We start from the raw sequence: 16,565 nt of genomic DNA, 5'->3' as shown, positions 1-16,565 counted from the left end.
AAAGAGGCCAAACCAATTACAAATTGTAGCCCTACCTTGACAATTGGTGATTCCAAGTTGTGGTCACTTGGGTACATATCCTGAGCAATCAGAATGAGTGCGAGCAAGTCTGAAGGTCTCAGAGAGCTGGCGTTACGACTATGGGGTTAAAGAATAAAATACACAATAAGCAGGCATTTTAAGGAAATAAATCAATTTGGTGATAAGATGTCAAGTATTTAGTTTGAGTTTGACACATTAATCATGCCAGGAGTTTTTAAATACAAAATTCAACTAGCATGTAATGTTTAAGTCACAGCTTCATGCAGGCTGTCATGACTCTCAAACCTGGTTTGCAACATACAGCACATTGGTAAAGAAGGAGCAAAAACACAACAGCCAGAGAGAGAGAAAAAGGAGAGAGTGGGCAACAAAAATCGCAAAGGGTTGGGCCAAAGTTAATTAAAATGTGGGTAATTCTTACAAAGTGAATCTAAAGACAATTTCAAACGTCAACACTTTTACAGCACATGCTTCCCCTTCCGCTAATTGTTTCTTTTAGTACATGTTGCCAAACTGACTAGCTTGCTCTATAACCAAGTGTAAGGCAACACATTCTTGGTTAGGCCTGAAGGTTGAAAGGGTACAGAGAAATCAGGAGCAAGCTTTCACTGACAAATCCCTCAAGACCAAACTACTGGGTACAATCTCACAGACTAGTGCATTGTACACAGTATGGATACTTCTGAAGCCATCGGCAGATCTTCACAATACGCTGATATCTTTCGATAATGTGCCCTATATTTTCCTCTCTTTCCTTCCCCACTCCAGGAGATTTGCAGAGGTACGATTCAATAGGTGACCAGTTGTACCGCCTTTCATCATCTATGTTTTTTATTTGCTCATAAATGAATGCCACAGGTAAGACGAGCATGTATAAACAGACAAACAGCTACTCGCACCTTTGGGGAGCAGTCTTTTATCTTGCCTGACAACTATATATTTTGAGCAGGGGTCACCAAGTGGCGATGAGCAAGAGAAACCATTGCCAATTATCCCCTTCCTAATCAAGATGTGATAAACCGAATGGTAATGGCCCTTCCAGCACCATAGCCAAAACTAGTTAAATCAGAAAGGGTGGTGGCAGAACTGGTGATTCCCCAGCTTTGTACGATTGACCTGCTCACTACTATAAACAGCTGAGCCATTTGGGGAACAAATTTAAAACCGGACAGAATATAAATTTGGCACAAAACATCTCACCTTGAAAAAAATGCCAGGAGCTTGGTGTGTACGAGGATGAAGCTGTGTACCACTTCTTCATTAGCCCGCTCCATGCTGCTGTTTATCTGTTGCACCACATGTCGATCCAGGAACTCAATGCACTGCTCGCACAACTGAGGGTGGATCAGGCGTTCCACAGCCTAACAACAAAAATACAGTTAGCGTCGATGCACAACTCCCCTTATTTTCCCACTCCTTTTCCTCCAATTATCATCCCTCACCACTAGAGACCAGCACTCAGTGTGTGTATATGGGTAACTGCACTTTAACCAGAAGCCCATATTTCTGTGTTTTTCTGGGTAATAAGCTATTGTCCATGGAGAAGTGAGAGCAGGGAGAAGAATGGTAGAAAGACATAGCCAAGTCAGATTACAATCTCATAATAAAGCGTACACAACAGGGTTCCTGGATAGGACATTAGAATGTGAGAGGGATCACTATATCGTGCCTAGGAATGGGATAGTGAATCCCTGAGGAGTGTTGCACTATTGGAAATGCAGTCCTTCAGGTGAGGCATTAAACCTTCCCTCCCAGGTGCACGTAAAAGATCCAATGGCATTATTCCAAAGAAAAGCTGGAGAGTTCTCGCCAGTGTCCCTGCCCAATATTGGTCTCTCAATCAATATCACTTTTTTTTAAAAATCTGGACCGTCATATTTTACTTTGTGGGAGCTTGCTACTACACAAATATTTCATTGATTACAAAGTGTTTTGGGAAATACTGAGATGGTGAAAAGGGTTATAAGCATATCTCTTTCTTTTTTAGAAAGCTAACAGACCACCACAGACAAGTCACCATTGTGGGAATACCATTAACACAAGAGCTCAGTAGTTCAAGGAAACTATCACTCTCTCAGAGCAACCAGGCAATGGACAGGAAATCAGCTTCACCCACATCCTAGTGGCCATTTCGCAATGGATTTCAGAAGCCGATGGGGCAGGCTCTGCAACCGTGGGTCACAGCTAAGCTTGGCCCTGCCCACCTTTCTTACATGGCACCGTATTACAACTCCCACTATCACATCTGGTCAACATCAGCTGATTCGACACAGACTGGGAATCAAAGCTCTGGCCTTCTAGACTGTGTAACTCCGTCTTCCTCAGAGCAATACAGGCCAGCAGGGGAGCGTCTCTGTATTAGGTTGTCTTTAGAGTACCACTCGCCTCCACCAGGAAACTCTGGTCTTCCTCCCTCAGGTGGCTGTACGTCATTAGCAGGTTTTGTAACATCTTCCAAACTTTGCATCGTTGCTCTGTATCTTGAGGCCGCAGCCTGAGAAGGCAGAAAAAGGCCGTGGTAAAGAGAGAACTTGCAGAGGTACAGCAAACCCCTTGGAAGGAATCAAGCAGACGTTTTACAGACCTAGACTGAAGCAATCAAATCTACCCTTCTTGACATACAATGGCAGCTAATCACACAGAGCAATGCTGAACAGAAACAGCTAACTCTTCCCTCCCTCCCCCAAAGCTAACAACTGGAGTGAAACAAAAACCCAATTTAGCAGGTACAGAGGGTAGGGAGAAACTCTGTACATCCCTACCCTCCTGAAGGGTGTCAGAGAGAAACGTACCAGAGTAACTCTTCCCTTATTGGCCTTGAAACTTGCCCTGTTTTTTAAATCTCTCCTAGGAGGTGACAGGGTTGGGAAGTATCCAGTCACAATTCACCAGCCAATGACTGTGCAGGGTCAGCTTGATGAATCAGCAGATCTTTTCCTAACCGTCACTTTTGTGTGTTATGATTTAATAGCGGTTTTTAAAGTTGAGGTTTTTGTGTGTGGAATGAACAGAGAAAGACTATTTCTGACAGGAAGACTATTTCTGACCCCACTGTGCTGAAGGGGATGGAGGGCTCACTAGTTTGGTCATAAAGAATTGTTCAGAAAAATCCCACTGCATCTTCCAGTGGAAAATTGCATAAACGTCTGTAGCAGAGGAAGTTACAAGACTTTGGGGAGGGAAAAGGGTAGGAGGATTAGTTTTGGATTGTTCCAGCATACAGGCAGAACAGGCCGATTAGACCAATCCTATGCTTTAAGTGTGTGCTGTTCTAAGGATATTTATTCTGATGTCCAACTGGTACAAAAACCTAATTTGCGATTTTCAAGCCACAAAAATAAGGATTTTATTTCTTCAGATTCTGTCAGCATCATGGTTAGAGTGCTGGGCAGGCAGTCCAAAGGTCATGTGGTAAGCTGTGAACGGGTATTGAATGACTGGTAATTTATGGATTGACTCTGGATAAATCATCGTGAACTCTATCAAACTGTAGTGAAAACCCAACTGATCCACTAATCCTTCATGAAGAGGAAGCTGCCATCCACATCCGCTCTGGCCTACAGCTGAATACCTTATATCCACAGGGCAATGGGAATAGGGTAATAAATATCACCTCCTCAATGTTGCCCACAACCCAAACAACTAGAAAATTGTAATTGTAAGCAAAAAAAACCTGTCTTTTAAAAAAAAGTTGTAGCTAACTTACACTTTCTCTTTTCAAAGTATGTCCACTTCTTTATCTTTGATTTCTCATGTGAAAGAAATGTTACATTTTTACAGCAGCTCACAAGAACCTGCTATAAAATTTGCACAGTAATTGATTTTGCTGTGCAGAGGTTGTGACAGAGAAGAAGCGATAGCTGGCTGTCTCGCTCTGCCCTCTGACTCAGCAGCCAGTTGTTAAGAAGTTAATAAGTTCCCCAGTTCCACGCTCTCTGTACGTTGGCAGCAGCTGTTGATCCCCTCAGCAGTGAAACAGAGGCCAGGAACTAAACTCATCATTAATGCCCACCACTCAAATCACCTACTGCCCCCCTCTTCTCCAGAAAGCGTCAAATCTTTCTGGCGTATGGTTCTACAAGCATCAAAGGTTCCTTCCAGTCATTCACCCAAAGTGGCTTTTCTTCAAATGTGAGTTTACTAAACACGGAGACAAATTGGAATAATGGAACTGGTCAAGGAGCAAGGATCAATGTTATCCCATCAAATACAGGGCATGAGCTTGGCAATTTTTAAATCTTGCATCTGCTAATTCTAACTACATCTCTTAAGATTTTTAAATCTGATTATATATTTTAAGTCATTTACTTGATGGTTGAAAAGATACAACGTTGGCACAGAAATAGGCCATTCAGCCAAACTGGTCCAGCCTGGTTTTTATTCTTGTTTTATTCCTATCCATAACTGTCCTCCATTTCAGAGGGCATTTGAGAGTCAACTACATTGCTGTGGGTCTGGAGTCACGTGTAGTCCAGACCAGGTAAGGACGGCAGATTTCCTTCCCTAAAGGACATTAATGACACTGCTGGTGAAGGCATTCAGTTACCCCAACATAGACACGAGGAAATTCTAAACTCACAGGCTCAAGGGGTTAAATGATCTGATCTTATGACCTCCCTACACTTTGGGTGGAGGATAAACTAATCAAGCTTCTAATTCCAATGGCTGTCCAGCAACTCTTGTTGGAAGTGCATACTTTATATGATGGGCTCTGGCTAAGCTTCAGTGTCCCATGGTTAAAGAGCCAGCTGAAACTCTCCACCCAAACTCACAACTGACCATACCAGAGAAAATGTCTGCAAGAGGGGAGGAAATTGTATCAAAAAACCTAAAACAAAAGAATATCACATACTTTTTCTTTAGGATGTTGGTATCCAGCGTTACCAGGCCAAAACACACATCAATAATTTTCTTCAACACAAAAATCTTGCGTCTCAGATCATCTTCGCTCTCTGAACCATCTCCATTCACCGCGACGTACGTGCACTCTCCAAACTGAAGAAATCACAAACAACCAAACTCATATCAGTGAAGAAAGTTCACTCGAGTCCCCTTTGAATCTGTGAAAATGAACAATTTCTTATAAAGCAACACTCTGATCTTAGTTGACAGCAGAGTCACTATTATTGTGGGCAAGGGGGAAGGCAGAGTACAGTTGGGAACACCACAACCTGCAGGTTCCCCTCCAACACTCACGGAAATATAATCGCTATTCCTTTACTGTCATTGGGTCAAAATCCTGAAACTCTCTCCTTAACTGCTGCCTAACAGCACCAGGGACCCGGGTTCAATTCCAGCCTTCTGCCGACTGTCTGCATGGGTTTCCTCTGGGTGCTCCAGTTTCCTCCCACAGACCAAAGTTATGCAGGTTAGGTGGATTGGCCCCCAGGGGGGAGAGGGGGGGTTGAAGAGATATTTGTGAAGAGATTGAAACATCTCTCGCTTGCTCGCCTTTTGTATAGTCAGAGCTCAGAGAAGATGGTGGGGAAAATATGAACAATTATGAAACTGAACGAGAGAGACAATAGCCAACACTGAACAACTGTTATTGATCATCTATCACATTTATTCATACAGGAAGTGTTTTGAAAGCATATTAGACAGAAGGGCACCCTTTTAAAATCCATTAGAGCTTAAACGCATGGCATACAAGTCAAGAAAGATAGGTCACTGCACAGAGCTCCGACCTGCGTACCTGGTGCACTATGAAGAGGTAGTTATTCTCACTGACAATAGAGGTATAGGTATCCGAGATCTTCTCATTTAGGGTAATGCAGGAAATCAGGAGTGGTGCAAACAATGTGTTTATGCTGTCCTCAAACGCTGGGGATGTCTGTGAACACAGGAAACAGTTCATCCATATTAAAAGAAGAAATAGGAGGAGTGGCCATTCAGCCCTTTGAGCCTCTCCACCATTTAATAAGACCATGGCTGATCTTCCATCTTAACCCCACCGTTATCTCCATTCCCCTCAGCTCTCTTAGTGTCCAAATTAGCTATGTTGCAGCTTCGGTGTCCGTTTTAATATTTTATTCTATTTCAGCCCAGCTAAAGAGTCAGAAGACTGTGGGTTCAGAGGGACACAAGCCAGGCTGAAACTCCAGTAGCACGCTGAGGGAATGGTTAAACTGTCTGCTCAGATAGCTGAAAAGACACATACGATGACAGACCAGAATACATCTATCAACCCAGTCCCACAAATTCGCAATGCCTCTGCTCACCCTACTCAAAAACATAGTCATCACCCGAGAGGTGGAAACCCAGATAAAAAAAACCTGGGCCAATTGTGGGGAATATCTGCAAAGTTCCTTTCTTAGACAATCAAATCCAGCACAGGAGAACACTCTGGCCCTGATTAATATCATACTAACATTATTTTTTATACAATCTCCACCCCAGCCAGAAAAAAGTCCAACATTTGCTCATTCCCATCATACTGTTCAAGGCGTTTTCCTGATTTTGATCCAGCAAGAGTGTTATAGGTCAAAATAAGGATGATTTGTGACTTGGCGAGGTAACCTTAGGAAATAGGAACAGGAGTAGGCCATTCGGCCCGTCGAGCCTGCTCTGCCATTTATTAAGATCATGGCTGATCTAACACTCACTTTCCTGCCTTATCTCCATCGCCCTTTACTCCCCTACTGATTACAAACCTCTCGATCTCAGCCTTGAAAATATTCAAGGACTCAGTTTCCACAGCTTCCTGGGTAAAGAATTCCAAAGATTCACCACTCGAGAAATTCTTCCTCAAATCAGTCTGAAATAAGCACCTGCTTATTCTGCAACTATATCCTCTGGTCTTACACTTGCCCGTGAGTGGAAACATCCCCCCAACATTTACCCTGTCGAACCCCCTAATAATCTTTGAAGTTTCAATCATATCACCTCTCATTCTTCTGAACTCACCCCAACCTGTTTATCTTTCCTCATATGGCAGTCCCTTCATTCCCGGGATCAGGATTTTCACAGTAACTTCATTGCAGTGTTAACGTAAATCTCCTTGTGACACTGATAAAGATCATTCTTATTCTAGTAAACCTCCTCTGTAACTGCCTCCAATGATAACATAACTTTCCTTAAATAAGGGGACTAAATTGTACCCAGTATCCTAAATGTGGCCTCACTAGTACCTTGTATAGTTGCAGCAATACCTCTTTACTTTTATACTCCAGCCCACTTAGAACATAGAAAAATACAGCACAGAACAGGCCCTTCGGCCCACGATGTTGTGCCGAACTTTTTGCCCTAGATTAAGAACAAATTAATCTACACCCCATCATTCTACCGTAATCCATGTACCTATTCAATAGCTGCTTGAAGGTCCCTTATGTTTCCGACTCAACTTCTTCCACAGGCAGTGCATTCTTTGCCCCCACTACTCTCTGGGTAAAGAACTTACCTCTGACATCCCCCCCCTATATCTTTCACCATTCACCTTAAATTTATGTCCCCTTGTAATGGTTTGTTCCACTCAGGGAAAAAGTCTCCGACTGTCTACTCTATCTATTCCCCCGATCATCTTATAAACCTCTAAGTCGCCCCTCATCCTTCTCCGTTCTAATGAGAAAAGGCCTAGCACCCTCAACCTTTCCTCGTAAGACCTACTCTCCATTCCAGGCAACATCCTGGTAAATCTCCTTTGCACCTTTTCCAAAGCTTCCACATCCTTCCTAAAATGAGGCGACCAGAACTGCACACAGTACTCCAAATGTGGCCTTACCAAGGTTTTGTACAGCTGCATCATCACCTCAGGGCTCTTAAATTCAATCCCTCTGCTAATGAACGCTAGCACACCATAGGCCTTCTTCACAGCTCTATCCACTTGAGTGGCAACTTTCAAAGATCTATGAACATAGACCCCAAGATCTCTCTACTCCTCCACATTGCCAAGAACCCTACCGTTAACCCTGTATTCCACATTCATATTTGTCCTTCCAAAATGGACAACCTCACACTTTTCAGGGTTAAACTCCATCTGCCACTTCTCAGCCCAGCTCTGCATCTTATCTATGTCTCTTTGCAGCCGACAACAGCCCTCCTCACTATCCACAATTCCACCAATCTTCGTATCGTCTGCAAATTTACTGACCCACCCTTCAACTCCCTCATCCAAGTCATTAATGAAAATCACAAACAGCAGAGGACCCAGAACTGATCCCTGCAGTACGCCACTCGTAACTGGGATCCAGGCTGAATATTTGCCATCCACCACCACTCTCTGACTTCTATCGGTTAGCCAGTTCGTTATCCAACTGGCCAAATTTTCCACTATCCCATGCCTCCTTACTTTCTGCATAAGCCTACCATGTCGAACCTTATCAAATGCCTTACTAAAATCCATGCACACTACATTCACTGCTTTACCTTCATTCACATGCTTGGTCACCTCTTCAAAGAATTCAATAAGACTTGTAAGGCAAGACCTACCCCTCACAAATCCATGCTGACTATCCCTAATCAAGCAGTGTCTTTCCAGATGCTCAGAAATCCTATCCCTCAGTACCCTTTCCATTACTTTGCCTACCACCGAAGTAAGACTAACTGGCCTGTAATTCCCAGGGTTATCCCTATTCCCTTTTTTGAACAGGGGCACGACATTCGCCACTCTCCAATCACCTGGTAGCACCCCTGTTGACAGGGAGGACGAAAAGATCATTGCCAGCGGCTCTGCAATTTCATCTCTTGTTTCCCATAGAATCCTTGGATATATCCCGTCAGGCCCGTGGGACTTGTCTATCCTCAAGTTTTTCAAAATGCCCAACACATCTTCCTTCCTAACAAGTATCTCCTCGAGCTTACCAGTCTGTTTCACACTGTCCTCTCCAACAATATGGCTCCTCTCATTCATAAATACTGAAGAAAAGTACTCGTTCAAGACCTCTCCTATCTCTTCAGACTCAATACACAATCTCCCGCTACTGTTCTTGATCGGACCTACCCTCGCTCTAGTCATTCTCATATTTCTCACCTATGTATGAAAGGCCTTGGGGTTTTCCTTAATCCTACCCGCCAAAGATTTTTCATGCCCTCTCTTAGCTCTCCTAATCCCTTTCTTCAGTTCCCTCCTGGCTATCTTGTATCCCTCCAGCACCCTGTCTGAACCTTGTTTCCTCAGCCTTACATAAGTCTCCTTCCTCTTAACAAGACATTTAACCTCTCTCGTCAACCATGGTTCCCTCACTCAACCATCTCTTCCCTGCCTGACAGGGACATACATATCAAGGACAAGTAGTATGTGTTCCTTGAACAAGTTCCATATTTCACTTGTGTCCTTCCCTGACAGCCTATGTTCCCAACTTATGCACTTCAGTTCTTGTCTGACAGCATTGTATTTACCCTTCCCCCAATTGTAAACCTTCCCTCTTGCACGCACCTATCCCTCTCCATTACTAAAGTGAAAGTCACAGAATTGTGGTCACTATCTCCAAAATGCTCCCACAAACAAATCTATCACTTGCCCTGGTTCATTACCAAGTACCAAATCCAATATGGCCTCCCCTCTGGTCGGACAATCTACATACTGTGTTAGAAAAGCTTCCTGGACACACTGCACAAACACCACCCCATCCAAACTATTTGATCTAAAGAGTTCCCACTCAATGTTTGGGAAGTTGAAGTCACCCATGACTACTACCATGTGACTTCTGCACCTTTCCAAAATCTGTTTCCCAATCTGTTCCTCCACATCTCTGCTGCTATTGGGGGGCCTATAGAAAACTCCCAAACAGGTGACTGGTCCTTTCCTATTTCTGACTTCAACCCATACTACCTCAGTAGGCAAATCCTCCTCGAACTGTCTTTCTGCAGCTGTTATACTATCTCTAATTAACAATGCCACCCCCCAACTCTTTTACCACCCTCCCTCATCTTATTGAAACATCTATAACCAGGAACCTCCAACGACCATTTCTGCCCCTCTTCTATCCAAGTTCCCGAGATTATCATAGAATTTACAGTGCAGAAGGAGTGATGGCCACCACATCATAGTCCCAAGTACCGATCCATGCCTTAAGTTCATCCACCTTATTCCTGATGCTTCTTGCATTGAAATATAGACAATTCAACCCAATTCCGTGCCTGCAAATACTCTCCTTTGCCAGTGTTACCTTCCCCACTGCCTCACCACACGCTTTGGCGTCCTGAATATCGGCTACCTTAGTTGCTGACTACAAATCCGGTTCCCATTCCCCTGCCAAATTTGTTTAAACCCTCCCGTAGAGTACTAGAAAACCTCCCTCCCAGGATATTGGTGCCCCTCTGGTTCAGATGCAACCCGTCCTGCTTGTACAGGTCCCACCTTCCCCAGAATGCACTCCAATTATCCAAAAAACTGAAGCCCTCCCTCCTACACCATATACTGGAGTATAAAAAGCCAGCATTCCATGTGCCTTCCCCATTACCATCTGCACCTGTATGCTAGATTTCTGGGTTCCATGAACAACGACCTCCAAGTCCCTTTGTGCCACAGCTTTCTGCAATCTCTCTCCATTTAAATAACAAATCTGCCTTCTCATTCTTTCTTCTAAATTGAACAATCTCATTTGGGCTGGTTTAGCTCAGTGTTCTAGACAGCTGGTTTGTAATGCAGAACAAGGCCAGCAGCGCGGGTTCAATTCCTTACCAGTTTACCCTAACAGGCGGTGGAATGTGATGACTAGGTGCTTTACACAGTAACTTCATACTTGTGACAATAAAAGATTCTCAACATTTTCCCACATTTAACTAATTCCATTTGCCAATGTTCTGCCCACTCACATTAACAAATGCCTTTTGAAAATCCAAAGATACAACATCAACTGGGTCTCCTCTATCGCCTCCTTAAAGAACTCTAGTAAATTTGTCGGAAATGATTTCCCCTTCATGAAACCATGCTGACTCGGCCCGATCAGATTATGGTTTTCCAAATGCACTGCTATTCCCTCCTTAACAACCAATTCTAATATTTTTCTAATAACTGAAGTTAGACTAACTGGTCTATAGTTTTCTGCATTTTGCCTCCTTCCCTTTTTGACCAAGGGTACCCACATTTGCAGTTTTCCAATCCTTTGGCACAGTTCCAGAATCCAAGGATTTTTGGAAAATGACTACCAATGATCTCTGTAGCTACCCCCTTTAAGACTCTGGGGTGCAGCCTGTCAGGTCCAGGTGCCTTGTATCAGCCTTGAACCCCATTAGTTTTCCAATGGTGACCGTATTTAATTCCTCCCCGGTATTTTTTTACTGTTTCTGGGAGGCTTGTCGTATCCTCTACAGTAAAGATTGATGGAACATATCTATTTAACTCCTCTGCCATTCCTTTGTTCCCCATAATTACTTCCCCAGTTTCATTCTCGGAGAGGCCGATGCTTTCTTTTGCTTCTCTCTTCCGTTTAAATGAACTTTAAAAGACTCATTGTTTGTTTTTAAGCTTCTCGCTAGCTTGCCCTCAGTTAATTTTCTCCTTCCTGATTATTGTTTTCCATCTATGCTGCATTCTGAATCTATCCAACTCCCCTGGCCTACCACTAACCTTTGCCAGCTTATATGTTTCCGCTTTCAACTCAATACCCTCCTTCGCTTTCTTGGCTATTATCCATGGCAGGTTCTTCCTCCCCTTAGCGAGTCTTTCCTCCTCACTGGGATGGATTTTTACTGGGAGTCATGAATTATCTCCTTAAATGTCTGCCACTGCTCGTCCACCGTCTTACCTACTAATCTTGATGACCAGGCCACTTTGGCCAATTCCACCCTGACACCTTCGTTTTTCCCTTTCTTTATTTTTAACACTGACATTTCAGTCCCAATTTCCACATACTCAACCGGAATACTAAATTCTATCATACTATTTTCCTAACATCATTTATCTTACGTTTTTAGGACTCCGTTGTGCTGAAGTTTTTGACCAATTACCGGACCAAATTGGACTTGCCAAGCCTCCTTCAACAGCACCTCCCAAACCCATGACCTCTACCACCAAGAAAATCATCGCTATCTGGAGGTTCCCCTCCAAGTCACTCACCATCCTGACTTGAAACTGTATCGGCCGTTCCTTCACTGTCGCTGGGTCAAAATCCTCCCCAACAGCACCATGGGTGTACCTACACCACACAGATTGCAGCGGCTCACACTACCTTCTCAAGGGTAATTAAGGATCGACAATAAATCCTGGCCTAGCCAGAGACACCCACGTCCCAGGAACAAATTGAAGAATAATTTTTCTACTAAATAGCAACTGCACATTAAAAGTAGTTCATTGGGTGTGAAGGGTTTTAAAGGTGACGATTTCTGAACAGAGTATAGATCCACAGGTATCCAGTGCCCCCTCACCTCACTTCGGTGCCCACTACTCACAAGGCACAGCAAGAAGCAGCAGGTTATTAAACTATGACAAGCTCACCCCAGGTTCCTACAGATGCACTCCCAGCAAGGGGCCACTTGAGAACAGTCAGGGTTAACCACCATATCTACTCAGTCACCAGAGAGCAGTATTGTATTTCATTTGCTCCTTGTCACATACAATCCAACCAGATAAAGAAAGATATTACATTGATGTAGCACCATGACCTCCATATATCCAAAGTACTTTACAGCCAATGAAGCAGAGTGTAGTTACTGCTGTAATGTAGGAAACAGGGCAGCCAATGTGCGCACAGCAAGCTCCCAAAACCAGCAATATGATAATGACCAGATAATCCATTTTGTGATGTTGTTCTTTGTCAAAATGGTGTTGTGGGATCTTTTACATCCACCAGAGAGGGCAGACTCCGTTTAATCACAGCCATAAGACAGCACCTTCAACTATGCAGCATTCCTTCAGTGGGAGTGGGAATGTTAGCCCAGATTATGGTCTCAAATCTCTTAAAAACACAACCTTCTGACTCAAGAGGTGGCTGTACTAATCGCTAATTCCCAGCTGACATCCCGGCACCATGATCCTGGAGTCAGCCTCTCCAGAGGTCCAGAAACCTGCCCTGGCCTACTTGCCCTCTAGCTTTACCGCCCAGCCTTTCATGCAATGTTTCGTCTTCTTACACAGTCCCTAAGGATTGGGAATGATTTGCTTTTATCCTGGTTCAATGGGCTCTGGAATTGTTGATTAGTCAATGAATGATCTGCAGAATCGGCCACATGTGTGGAAGGTGTGTTTGAAAGTTTGGGTCGATGGCGATTTTGGAGGTTTGTGCACTCCCTCCGAAGCCTCAACTCCCCCTCTGTGTTAGGCGTTTTAGTTACTGTGATATGAAGAGTCTAAAGTTCTTGTTCCTTTTCACCAAACACCATTTATTTCACTTCAAAAGCCTCTGCACAAAACTCTTAACAACACACCACCTGTCAGAGGCCACCTGAAGCCCCTTTACATATCAGTGTCAATTAATGGATACTTAACATAAATGAGACAACTAATTGTCTCTTAACCCATTACTTAACAGTCTCCCTTGGAGAAAAAAAATAATTAGGTGAAAACAAAATTTCAAGAAACTCAAAAACACACACATGATTTCCCCCCTTTTTGTTTGGACGAGAAAGAAAAAAAAAGTCACAGAAACAAGCACCCTTCATTAACAATATCCAAAAGTTTCTGTGAACTCGCCCCTCTTTTCGTAAAACAGTCTGACAGTTGATAGCTCCTGTCGACTCATTTAATTTTTGTTATTTCCCCTCTGTCCAACATCTACTTCAAACTTGCGATGTCTATCCGTAACCTCTTTTCATTGACACTTTTTGTAGCGTGCACATTTTCCCACAGGGATTTATTGTCAATGTGACAGTCAATAGGTATATTACCCAAATCCCCAAATTTCTAGCAATATCATAGTTATATAAAAGGCCATATCCACCGCCTCTACAAGGGGCTTAACGTCTCAGCAGCCAAAGTGCTTTTTATCACTCTCCTTATTTTCTTTGTTTCCCACACAAGCGGGCAACATTTACCATTGTTCCCCAAAAGGAAAATTATAAAACCTCCTGCGCTTGAAACCCCATCACATAAATTTGCGTAGGACGCATCACTATAAACTATGAGTTTCAAGTGCTCAAGGTCACCTAAAACCGGGAACTTCAAAACACACTCCTGCATTTTTAGTTTGGCCAACGCTTTATTTGCTCTTATTATGTCTTCCATTTTGGGATCATTCATTTTTGTACTCAACTCTAAGACATCAAAACTCATGTCCGGTCTAGTTTGTCTACTTAACCAGTTCAGTTGCCCAATTAAACTTCGCAGTTGCGCTTTTTCTATCTTTGAAACCATTGCGTCTTTTTGTGAAATTCGGCCACGACTAATTGCTATTGGGGTGATGCTTTCCAAATAAGATTGCTGACATAAAGTTGCCCCTGACTTAGTCTGTCCAATTTCCAGTCCAATATATTTAAATGCACCGGAAGCCTGACTTCCAACCCTGAATTCTTTCCTCAAACCAGAGATTACAACAGCTTCAAAATCACTAGTCCCACCCTTCAAAAAATCATCGACATGCATCATAAAAATGCCAGAAAGATTTCCTTTATAGTGCCAGTAAAACATTGCAGGATCTGCTTTCAACTGGCAACAGCCTAACTTTAACAAAACTGACCTTACCGAGAAATACCAGACTCTAGATGCATCATTTAATCCATATACACATTTGTTCAACTTCCAGAGTACCCCTTCTGCGTTAGCTGCTTCTTTAGGAGGACGGAGAAAAATGTCTCTCTGGAGCTAATGCCCCTGCAAAAAGGCAGCTTTTATATCTATAGATTTGCATTCCCATGCCTTTGTGGCTAATAGAGCCAAGATGATCTTTAAAATAACCTTTCCTGCTGAAGGTGAATCTACCCTTAAATCCTGATCCTCTAAGTTTTCTTCAAATCCCCTTGCCACAAGCCTGGCCTTTGCCTTATAAGTTCCATCCGGAAGAACCTTTTCCGTGCAAATCCATCTGTGGGATAGAGCTCTTTGTCCCCTATCCGGTACTTCCGTGTATACCCCAAATTCACTCCAACTATGCAATTCTTGCTGTTTAGCTTCTTCAATAACTTTTTCATTGTCTTGACTCCTTCCCCTGAATGCTGTATATTCAACCAATGTTTATACTTTCCAGTGGCCTTCCCTGCTCTACTATTAACAGTTGCATCCTTCCATTGACTAGACCCTTCAGGCAAGTATGTCACTTTTGTACCAACTTTTGGCAGTTGCCTTTTCGGAAAAATGGCCTGTTCTAATTCACCAGAAGTGTTGTGTTCCTCCACAGAAACCCTGTCTATGTCAGTTAATTGGTCCTCATAGTTCTGTAACACATGCGTACCAGATGACTCTGGTTCCTCGTCATGTCTGTCTGCTCTGTCTAAATTTGAAAATTTGTAATCTGTACCCATTATCCTTGATGAATGTACCCTAAACAGTTTGATTACCATGTTGCAAAATAATTGTTTTGCCATCTATGTCTATGATCTTCCCTGCGCCTTTCCATTCATTAGAATTGTCTCTCTTATAGTATACTATGCCTCCTCGCTGAAAAACGGCATCTGATGGCCGTACGTTATGTCTTAAAGCTCTGCGAATTCTTTCAGAGACTTCTGCTTCCAAAAAAGCTTTTCTACTGCTATGTAATGCATTTAAATGTTCAGCAAAACCAGAGCTAATTGTAGTCCCCTCCCAAGCTGGAGGCTGGTCATCCAAAATGGACGGAATTTTAGGATTTCTACCAAGCACTAATTGGTAAGGACTATAGCCCCAACCATCTGCAATGAATTCTTTGCATGTACTGCCCATGCTAAAGCTGAATTTAGCCTGCAATTTGGTCGATCTGCCAAAATTGTCCGAAGCATGTCATCGATGACAGCATGATTTATTTCACAGACACCATTACTAAATGGGCTTTCTGCAGCCGTATTCATGACTCTTGATATTCATGTTTTCACACATATCCCTAAACTCATCATTAGCAAATTCTCCCCCATTGTCCGTAAGGAATTTTGCCGATGGACCTATTCCTGTCCCTATCCATGTTTCCACGATTTGATCCAGAATTACTCTCTTTTCTTTACTTCGTACAATCGTTGATTGACTAATTCTGGTAGCTAAATCTACAAAATGCAAAATAAATATATTATTTGCTTTATCCCAGATCTTAAGGTCCATGGCCACAATGTCGTTAAAATCCCTGGCCAAAGGTAGGGTTACTATCGGTCGTGCTGGTGTCCTTCTGTACTTCCTACAAACTTCACAGCGGTCACTAACCTGTTCTATCAGTTTAGTATAGTCGTCATCCCTTACCCCTGCATCCTTTAATAAATTTTTCATCCTCCGAGGAGACGGATGTGCAAATTGCCTATGCAGTTTTAATAACACAAGCTAAAGTCCCATTTTCAACTGCCATTAACACATCCTTAACCACTCTACTTGAAAAATTATTTGTCAGTAATGGAATACAATAGTGTCCCGACTGTGTAAATTGTAAGTCCACCGTCTTTCCAAAAACTGTTGCCTTATCCTGTTCCATATCCAGTTTAACGTGTGCTTTCTTCATCGACGGTCTGCTCAGAAGCAAAGGTATCTCACTTGA

At 43.0% G+C, this 16,565-nt stretch overlaps 1 protein-coding gene across 2 annotated transcripts in view; it reads right to left on the bottom strand.

The window, feature by feature from the left end:
* Positions 1-16,565, bottom strand: part of hps1 (HPS1 biogenesis of lysosomal organelles complex 3 subunit 1) — a 40,850-nt gene that overhangs the window by 20,361 nt on the left and 3,924 nt on the right. For both annotated transcript variants that reach the window (XM_072479678.1, XM_072479677.1), the window contains exons 2-6: positions 5,738-5,875; positions 4,895-5,037; positions 2,428-2,536; positions 1,243-1,403; positions 36-138 (exon numbers count right to left, since the gene is read on the bottom strand). In XM_072479678.1, the coding sequence (XP_072335779.1) occupies positions 36-138; positions 1,243-1,403; positions 2,428-2,536; positions 4,895-5,037; positions 5,738-5,875 (654 nt within the window). The remainder of the gene's footprint in view (positions 1-35; positions 139-1,242; positions 1,404-2,427; positions 2,537-4,894; positions 5,038-5,737; positions 5,876-16,565) is intronic.

Source organism: Scyliorhinus torazame, chromosome 16, assembly GCF_047496885.1.
Source record: "Scyliorhinus torazame isolate Kashiwa2021f chromosome 16, sScyTor2.1, whole genome shotgun sequence".
In the NCBI taxonomy this organism is placed as follows: Eukaryota; Metazoa; Chordata; class Chondrichthyes; order Carcharhiniformes; family Scyliorhinidae; genus Scyliorhinus; species Scyliorhinus torazame.
The sequence above is the reverse complement of the archived record's forward strand: the minus strand, read 5'-3'. Positions and strand labels throughout refer to the sequence as shown.